Source organism: Sturnus vulgaris, chromosome 7 (genome assembly GCF_052056855.1).
Source record: "Sturnus vulgaris isolate bStuVul1 chromosome 7, bStuVul1.hap1, whole genome shotgun sequence".
In the NCBI taxonomy this organism is placed as follows: domain Eukaryota; kingdom Metazoa; phylum Chordata; class Aves; order Passeriformes; family Sturnidae; genus Sturnus; species Sturnus vulgaris.
In genome coordinates this window covers 40,027,542-40,037,508 of record NC_142249.1, presented here as the reverse complement: position 1 = coordinate 40,037,508, position 9,967 = coordinate 40,027,542, and the positions used below count along the sequence as shown (strand labels likewise).

General features: G+C 37.5%; 1 protein-coding gene across 1 annotated transcript in view; it reads right to left on the bottom strand.

Annotated features, from left to right (window-relative positions):
- Window positions 1-1,576: 1,576 nt before the first annotated feature.
- The window catches only part of LYPD6B (LY6/PLAUR domain containing 6B), a 29,138-nt gene continuing 20,747 nt past the window's right edge, over window positions 1,577-9,967 (bottom strand). Inside the window, exons 2-6 of the mRNA XM_088168409.1 lie at window positions 8,624-8,712; window positions 7,918-8,064; window positions 6,737-6,835; window positions 5,577-5,707; window positions 1,577-2,756 (exon numbers count right to left, since the gene is read on the bottom strand). Coding sequence (XP_088024535.1) covers window positions 2,574-2,756; window positions 5,577-5,707; window positions 6,737-6,835; window positions 7,918-8,032 — 528 coding nt within the window. The 5' untranslated portion in view covers window positions 8,033-8,064; window positions 8,624-8,712 and the 3' untranslated portion in view covers window positions 1,577-2,573. The remainder of the gene's footprint in view (window positions 2,757-5,576; window positions 5,708-6,736; window positions 6,836-7,917; window positions 8,065-8,623; window positions 8,713-9,967) is intronic.

The following is a 9,967-nucleotide window of genomic DNA, read 5'->3' as shown; positions in this document are numbered from 1 at the left end:
CAAACTGAGATAAAGGAATCACTGGAAATTGATTTTATCAAAAGAAAATTGGAAAATATTTCAATTACAACATCTGAACCCAAACTGAGATAAAGACATCAAGAAATCGGTTTTATCAAATGAAAATTGAAAAATATTTCAATTACAACATCTGTAATTTAAATTACAACATCTGAACCCAAACTGTGATAAAGGAATCACTGAAAATTGAATTTATCAAAAGAAAATTGGAAAATATTTCAATTACATCATCTGTCATTTAAATTACAGATCTGTTTTTAAATTACAATATCTGAACCCGGACTGACATGAAGGAATCGCTGAAAATTGGTTTTATTAAATCCAAGAATCATTTCAATTCTTCAGCCAGATCTGAAAATTCAGCTGACACCTGAAAATATGGAATATAAAAATTCTGCCATAAGTTAAGTTCCGATTTCTGGACAAAAGGTGCCAAAATTCGGGGGAATTTTAACACCCTGCTCTCAGCACCTTTTTTCTACAAAATCAGCATCAACCCCAAATCCGAGCAGGGTTTTCCATTAAAAAAAAAAAAGAAAAAATGAAAAAAAAAATTTCTATTCCCTCTTAAATTCCATTTTTCTTCTACCAAGTGCCTCTTTGTGCATTGCATTAAAAGCATTTACAAATTTTAAAATTCTCATTTAAAATTAATCCCAAAACTATGAAATCTTTTTATTTCCCCACGTTTGGAATTCTTCGATTTTAAAGAATAAAATCCGAGCTCAGATCCTTTCCCATGCCTGGAATTTTCAGATTATTTATTTCTTTATTGGGATTTATCCCAAACAATTCTTTCCTAAAAGCAGAGATGTTTTAGGAGGGTTTAAAAATCTTTTATTTTAAAATTTCTTCCCTTCCCAGTGAGGAGGGGAAAAAAAAAATAAATCATTCAACAGAGGAAAAAAATCAGATTTTGGTCTCCTGAAATGTCCTTTTTTTGTTCCCTCTGCCCCTCAGTTTTTTAGGGTCTCCCTGACATTCCCAAAAACTCTGGAATAGCATTTCCAAAATTAAAAAAAAAAAATTAAAAAAAATCCCTCAATCCTGAGATTATTGTAAATTATTGACAGTAAAACCACGGAGCACTTGGGAGATTGAGATTGCGATAATTATTCCCAGGAACTGAATTTAGGAGCAATAAATAAAATAAAATAAAATAAAATAAAATAAAATAAAATAAAATAAAATAAAATAAAATAAAATAAAATAAAATTTAAAAATCCCAAAATGTGGGAGCCAAACTTCCAATTGGCCAAAGGAACGAGCAGGGAGAATCCTGGAATGCTTTGACTACTGGGGAAAACCACGGCAAAATCTGGGAATTCCCAATTCCCAACATCCCACCCCAAATTCCCCTTTTTCCATCCCGAAGCCGTTCCCTGGGTCCTGTCCCTCCATCCCTACAAAAAAAAATCTTTTCCATCCCAATTTTTGTAGCCCGTGCAGAAGCCACAGACCCAATCCAGGCACCTTTTTTCCCTTTTTTTTTTTTTTTTTTTTGCATTCTAAGAATATTGTGGAGGAAATTGTGGAATGTCAACAAGCCTGGAAATATTTCCTTTTTTTTTTTTTTAACAACTAAATACAATTAGTGACATAAAACAGCAAATAATTAAGACAATATTAATGTAAGAGAAGCCAAATTTGTAGTTAGTCGAATTTTTCAGGGAATGGTTTCAAAAATCGCTTTTTTGAGGCAGTTTAAGTCATCCAACCTTTCTGAAAATCTCCATCATGAAAATAACATTCCTGGAAAAAAAAAAACCCTGTGCAAATCCAGAGAGAACAAAGCAGAATTCCCTTGGAATTTTCAGGATAATGAAGCTGCTTGACCCCAGCTGCGATTTCAAAGTTGGGATATCCCAATATCACAAATTTTATTTATTTTTTTTTTTTTTTTGGTGATATTCTGAGGTGAGACTCAACGGCAAGGAAAAAAAATCCCTTTGGTTTGGATGATCAGGAATTCTGCTCTGGGTGCAGAGGAATTTTAGGAATTCTATGTTTCCCACGGCTTTAAAATGGGAGGAGGAGGAGAGAAATTACAGAAATAAAAGATTTAATTTTGTATTATTGCGGGGGGAAAATGAGAGCTGTGATCAAGCAGAAAAAAAAAAAACCAATCTCCATAAAAACCAGAGGTGTTCTCTATAAAATCAAGCTCAAAAACCATTTTGCTCAGACAAGAAACTCCGAGTTGTTTATGCACATAAAAGCTTTAAATCCAGTTTCCACCTTCCACCCACCCATCCAAAGCTCCTCTGGATTGCGATTCCCACAACTCTGTCCGACAAAAAATCAAAAAAAAAATGTGCATTTTCCTCGGAAAATCGGGAATTAAACCTCGAGTCCACCCCACTGCCCCACCCCAGCAGGGAGGGATTTTTTGTGGGATTTCTTTCCAATACTGGAGGGGGAGAATTCCCATTAAAACATCCGCGGAGTTGGGGACGCGCCGTTCCGGGGGGACATCGGGGACATCTCCTGGGACATCCCGGAGGCTCCTGGCGCTGGGGGCTGTGCCAGCAGCTCTGCCTGAGGCCGCTGTGTCAGGACAGGGCCACTGTCACCGCTGTCACCGCTGTCACCGCTGTCACCAGCAGTGCCAGGCTGGGCAGCGCCCGGCTGCCCCCGGCCGTCCTGTGAGCCTGCAGCACAGCAAACACGGCATTGGTGGCGTTGGTGGGGATCCCCACATTGCAGATCATGCCTTCACAACAGGAAACGCACTCCTGGGGGGAGAAAAGGTGATTAATTAATTCAGTGTCATTAATTAATTCATTAATTCGCACCAGCAGTGCCACACTCAGCACTGCCCGGCTGCCCCTAGTTGTCCTGCAGCACAGCAAACACTGCACTGGTGGGGATCCCCACATTGCAGATCATGCCTTCACAGCACGAAACGCACTCCTGGGGGGAGAAAAGGGTGATTAATTAACCCAGGGTGATTAATTAATTCATTAATTCAGTGATTCATTCACACCAGCACTGCCCAGCTGCCCCCTGGCCATCCTGTGCTCCTGCAGCACAGCAAACACTGCATTGCTGGGGAAATGCACAGTGCAGATCGTGCCTTCACAACAGGAAACACTCCTGGGAGGAGAAAAGGTGATTAATTAACCCAGGGTGATTAATTAATTCATTAATTCGCACTCAGCAGTGCCCGGCTAGCCTCAGTTTTCTTGCACACCTGCAGCACAGCAAACACTGCACTGGTGGGGAAATGCACATTGCAGATCATGCCTTCACAGCAGGAAACACTCCTGGGGGGAGAAAATGTGATTAATTAACCCAGGGGGATTAATTAATTCATTAATTCGCACCAGCAGTGCCACACTCAGCACTGCCCAGCTGCCCCTAGTTGTCCTGCAGCACAGCAAACACTGCACTGGTGGGGATCCCCACATTGCAGATCGTGCCTTCACAGCACGAAACGCACTTCTGGGGGGAGAAAAGGGTGATTAATTAACCCAGGGTGATTAATTAATTCATTAATTCAGTGATTAATTCACACCAGCACTGCCCAGCTGCCCCCGGCCGTCCTGTGCTCCTGCAGCACAGCAAACACTGCACTGGTGGGGAAATGCACAGTGCAGATCATGCCTTCACAGCAGGAAACACTCCTGGGGGGAGAAAAGGTGATTAATTAATTCAGTGTCATTAATTAATTCATTAATTCGTACCAGCAGTGCCACACTCAGCACTGCCCAGCTGCCCCTAGTTGTCCTGCAGCACAGCAAACACTGCATTGGTGGGGATCCCCACATTGCAGATCGTGCCTTCACAGCACGAAACGCACTTCTGGGGGGAGAAAAGGGTGATTAATTAACCCAGGGTGATTAATTAATTCATTAATTCAGTGATTCATTCACACCAGCACTGCCCAGCTGTCCCTGGTTCCCCTGCACACCTGCAGCACAGCAAACACTGCACTGGTGGGGAAATGCACAGTGCAGATCATGCCTTCACAACAGGAAACACTCCTGGGAGGAGAAAAGGTGATTAATTAACCCAGGGTGATTAATTAATTCATTAATTCACACTCAGCACTGCCCAGCTGCCCCCTGGCCATCCTGTGTCGTGCAGCACAGCAAACACTGCGTTTATTTAAATTATTTTTACTTTTAACCCAATAACTAAACGCCCTATCTCGTTTTCTATCTATCGCTGTATCCTAAACCCTTCCATTCCAGATTTTTCCGCCGCCCTTCTGTTCAGGTTTCACAGCAGTGGTGCCGCTTCTCTCACTCCGTGTTGGGAGCTTCCTGCACAACCTCAGGTCAAATCTGAGGGTTTTTTTTTTTTTTTTTTGGGGGGGGTCAGTGCCTGTCAGCACAGAAAATCTCAAATTTCCAGGGATCCAGGATTAAAAACACAAAATTTGGGATTTTTTTTACCACCCCCCCCTACGGAACAAGAGGTCGGTTGGGAAGGAGCAGGAGTAAAGCAGGAGCAGGACAGGAGTAGGGAAGGAGTAAGGCAGGAGTAAGGCAGGAACAGGGAAGGAGTAGGGCAGGAGCAAAGCAGGATTAAGGCAGGAGCAGGAGAGGAATGGGGCGTGAGCAGGGCAGGAGTAAAGCAGGAGTAGGGTAGGATTAAGGCAGGAGTAAAGCAGGATTAAGACTGGAGTAGGTCAGGAGTAAGGCAGAAGTAGGGCAGTAGTACAGCAGTAGTAAATCAGTAGTAAGGCACTAGTAAAGCAGTAGTAAGACAGTAGTGAGGCAGTAGTAAAGCAGTAGAAAAAGCCGTAGTAAAGCAGGAGTAAGGCAGTAGTAAGAGTGTAGTAAATCAGTAGTAAATCAGTAGTAAGGCAGCAGTACAGCAGTAGTAAATCAATAGTAAATCAGCAGTAAATCAATAGTAAATCAGCAGTAATTCAGTAGTAAATCAGTAGTAAATCAATAGTAAATCAGTAGCAAGGCAGCAGTAAATCAGCAGTAAATCAATAGTAAATCAGCAGTAAATCAGCTGTAAATCAATAGTAAATCAAAAGTAAATCAGTAGTAAATCAAAAGTAAATCAGCAGTAAATCAATAGTAAATCAGTAGTAAATCAGCAGTAAATCAGCAGTAAATCAGCAGTAATTCAGTAGTAAATCAATAGTAAATCAGCAGTAAATCAGCAGTCAATCAGCTGTAAATCAATAGTAAATCAGCAGTAAATCAGCAGTCAATCAATAGTAAATCAGCAGTAAATCAGCAGTCAATCAGCAGTCAATCAATAGTAAATCAGTAGGAAATCAATAGTAAATCAATAGTAAATCAGTAGTAAATCAGCAGTCAATCAGCAGTAAATCAATAGTAAATCAGCAGTCAATCAGCAGTAAATCAATAGTAAATCAGCAGTAAATCAGCAGTCAATCAATAGTAAATCAGCAGTAATTCAGTAGTAAGGCAGTAGTAAATCAGTAGTAAATCAGCAGTCAATCCATAGTAAATCAGCAGTAAATCAGCAGTAATTCAGTAGTAAATCAATAGTAAATCAGTAGTAAATCAGTAGTATATCAGCAGTCAATCCGCAGTAAGGCAGCAGCCGCCCCCCAGCGCTCTCACCGTGTGGCCGCTGTCGCCGCGGCGGTGGCAGCCCGCCAGGTGACACTCCTCGCCCGTGGCGCATCTCTTGGTGACCCAGGTGCTGTCCCCGCGCGCCGTGAACAGGTGAGCAGCCAGGCAGTACCGCGTGCCTGCGCGACACACAGCGCGCCCGTCAGGGACAGCATTCCCGAAAAATCGGCGGCTCCGGCAACGCTCAGCAAGGCGTTCATCAGAGCAAATATTTTAATTAGTCATTAGCGCCATATCTCGGCTCTTTCTGGCAGCGTGAGGTTTTTGATTTGTTCTCTCATTTCTCTTCTTCTCTTTTTTCCCCCCCTCTCCTTTCCCGTTTTCCATTCCTGGGAATGGCAGCAGGAAGAAAACCAGGAAATATTTCCATTTTTTTTTTTTTTTTTTCAGTGTTTTGTCCCTCCTCGGCAGGGCAGGTCCTGCTGCTCACAAAAATAATTTCAATTTTTTGGGGCTGGGATCCAGAGGGAAGGGAATAAAGCTACGGAAGAAATCCTTCGGGTTTTTTTTTTAGGGTTTAAAGTTTTAACTTCAAAGATTAAAGTTAATTTAATCTTTAAATTAACTCTCGGGAAGCACATGATGATGTATATACACAGATAAACATATACAGGTAATTAATATTGATATATTATTCACAAATCTGTTGTTAATATTTTATTGGTCTATTTTATATAAAATGGAGATGGAGATAAAGAATTTTTCGCTGTTGCTTTACACCCTGAAGGGAATAAAGCTACAGAGGAAAATTTTCAGGTTTTTTAAATAATATTTTTAAATTAACTCCTGGGAAGCACAGAATGAAATATATACCCAGATAAACAAATATAGGCAACAAATATTGATATTTTATTCAGATATCTGTTTGTTATTAATATTTTATTGTTTTATAATATATAAAGCTGAGAGAGATGGAGATAAAGAATTTTGCATTTTCAGGGTTCTTTTACACCCTTGCAATGACCAAAATCTTCACGCCAGCCCAAATTCCCTTGACCCAGCACGACCAAGAACCAAAAATGTGCTGTCACATTCCAGCCGCACCTCTCCAAAGGGGAAAAAAAATAAAAATTAAATATATATTAAAAAAAAAAATGGAAATATCACCAAAAAAAAAAAAAAAATCTCCTCAGCCCAGCCCCACTCACCTGCAGGACACCACCTGTCCTCAGCCCACCTGTTGCAGTTGTAGTTGTCCACTGCCTTGTCACAGGTAAAACATTTGAAGCTGTTTGGGAACGGAGTGGCTTGGAAAAGATTAAAAAAAAAAAAAATTAAAATTAGTTGGAAAGGATGGGGGAAAAAGAATGAAAATGTTTAAAATTATGCTTGTAAGAGCATGCGCTTACAAAAATAAATGATGTGTATTTAGAGCTTTTCGCTGTCAGGCAAATAAAACAAGTTTGGCTGAAAGGTTTTTTTTTTTTCCCTCTAGGCTTGAACTTGAAATATATCCTTAAAATATTTTGGATTATGAGAGTGAAAAATGGATGTTTTCAGTCTCGTAATCCAACACTGAGGTGGGAAAAGCAGAAAAGAGGGAAGAGTTTCTCACCCTGCATTTTCCTTGGATGGAAAAATCTGCATTTCCAAAGCAGCTTCCACTCGGGAAGGAGAAAATGAATCTTTAAAAAAAAAAGGACTCAGAGGACTCTTTAAAAAAAAAAAAAAATCTTATTGCCATTATTTAAATGGAATTATTTAAAATGAATTTTTGGAATGTGCAGGGTTCATTAGGGGCAGATATTTTATCCAGTTATTGATATTATATTGTATTATATTATATTGTATTGTATTATATTATATTATATTATATTATATTATATTATATTATATTATATTATATTATATTATATTATATTATATTATATTATATTATATTATATTATATTATATTATATTATATTATATTATATTATATTATATTATATTATATTATATTATATTATATTATATTATATTACACTTATTCCTCACCTTACCAAAAAAAAAAAAAAAACCCAAACGAGATAAAAGCCCCAAACCTCCTGTTCTGGGTTATTTAAAATAAAACCACTGCATCGTTTCCTTTGTGGGGAGACACAAAAAAATATCCCAAAAACCCCTTAAAATGCTAAAGTCGATGATTTCTTTCCATTTTGTCGACTTGTCAAATATTAAGGCTAAAGTGCTGCGGCTTGAGAAGGAAAATATTTATTTTTTTTTTAAAATGGGGAACAAACAAGAGCTGAAACCCACAGGAGGGGGGAGGATGGGGACAAATAATGAATTTTTTTCAGCTGGAATTTCACGTAGAAAAGGGCCAGAATTCCATAAAAACGTTACTCACGGTCTAGAGGGGGCCTGATGTTGTAAAAATTGATTTTTTCGGCTGAAAGCAAATTTCCCGAAATGATGAACAAAAAGACGAGAGCTCCGGCCAGCGCCTGCCGGGACAACCCCATCGTGAGCTCATGGAATTCCGAGCTGTTCAAACCTGGAAAAAACAACAAAAAAAAAAACAAAAAAAACCAAAGAAATTCAAAATTTCTTGGTAATATTAAAGAATCCGAGATGAGGGGGTGATTAAATTCCTGCTGGAATTTCAAAATCCAGCCGGGAACGGAAGCTCAAAACTGAGCTGGTGGTGCCTTCTGCTGGCCAGAATCCATCACAGAGAGATTCCCGACAATTATAAAAAAAAATAAAAATAAAAATAAAAATAAAAATAAAATCATTCAAACTCAAATTCAACCAATTCAAAGTTTCTTTCTTTCATTTCTTTGTCCTCCCGTGCGATGGGAAAAAAAAAAAAAGAAATGGATTTAAAGATTGAGATGCAAGTCGAAAACCAGCCCGGAATAAAAGGCGCTAAAAGAAAGAAAAATCTCAATTTAAACACCTGAGATAAATAAATTTCACTTAACCCACCAAGCAAACGATAGAATTTTTCGGGAATCGTGAATTTTCTTGGGAATTTAATCACGTTGTTGAAGGTTTGGTTTTATTAAATCTTGTTTTTATGGATTTATTCCAGGGGGATATTCCCAGCCTACCTTTGCTCCCCTCTCCCCCTGTATTTCCAACAATCTTTTCCACAGGATGGTGCAGAATTCTCGCAAAGAAAAAAATTAAGAAAAAGAATCTGTGGAGAACAAAGAGCAAAAGATCATCAAAATTCGCTTTTGAAGAAAGAAATTAGCATTAAATTAAGATTAAAAAATAGGTTTTTAGAACCAAATATCCAACGATGCACTCAGGCTACGCAATATGGTTCCTATTGAATGCTGGGGAGCTGCAGAAATTTCATTTAATCCAGTTTTCTTGGAATTTAATTTGATTTAATCCAGTTCTCTTGGAGTTTAATTTGATTTAATCCAGTTTTCTTGGAATTTAATTTAATTTAATCCAGTTTTCTTGGAATTTAATTTAATTTAATCCAGTTTTCTTGGAGTTTAATTTAATTTAATCCAGTTCTCTTGGAGTTTAATTTAATCCAGTTTTCTTGGAGTTTAATTTAATTTAATCCAGTTTTCTTGGAATTTAATTTAATTTAATCCAGTTTTCTTGGAGTTTAATTTGATTTAATCCAGTTTTCTTGGAGTTTAATTTGATTTAATCCAGTTTTCTCGGAGTTTAATTTAATCCAGTTTTCTTGGAATTTCATTTAATTTAATCCAGTTTTCTTGGAGTTTAATTTAATCCAGTTTTCTTGGAGTTTAATTTAATTTAATCCAGTTCTCTTGGAGTTTAATTTAATCCAGTTTTTTTGGAGTTTAATCCAGTTTTCTTGGGAGTTTAATTTAATTTAATCCAGTTTTCTTGGAATTTAATTTAATTTAATCCAGTTTTCTTGGAGTTTAATTTCATTTAATCCAGTTTTTTGGGAGTTTAATTTAATTTAATCCAGTTTTCTTGGAGTTTAATTTGATTTAATCCAGTTTTCTTGGAGTTTAATTTAATCCAGTTCTCTTGGAGTTTAATTTAATCCAGTTTTGTTGGGAGTTTAATTTAATTTAATCCAGCTTTCTTGGAGTTTAATTTAATTTAATCCCATTTTCTTGGAGTTTAATTTAATCCAATTCTCTTGGAGCTTAATTTAATCCAGTTTTCTTGGACTTTAATTTAATCCAGTTTTCTTGGGAGTTTAATTTAATTTAATCCAGTTCTCTTGGAGCTTAATTTAATTTAATCCAGTTCTCTTGGAGTTTAATTTAATTTAATCCGGTTTTCTTGGGAGTTTAATTTAATTTAATCCAGTTTTCTTGGGAGTTTAATTTAATTTAATCCAGTTCTCTTGGAGCTTAATTTAATTTAATCCAGTTCTCTTGGAGTTTAATTTAATTTAATCCGGTTTTCTTGGGAGTTTAATTTAATTTAATCCAGTTTTCTTGGGAGTT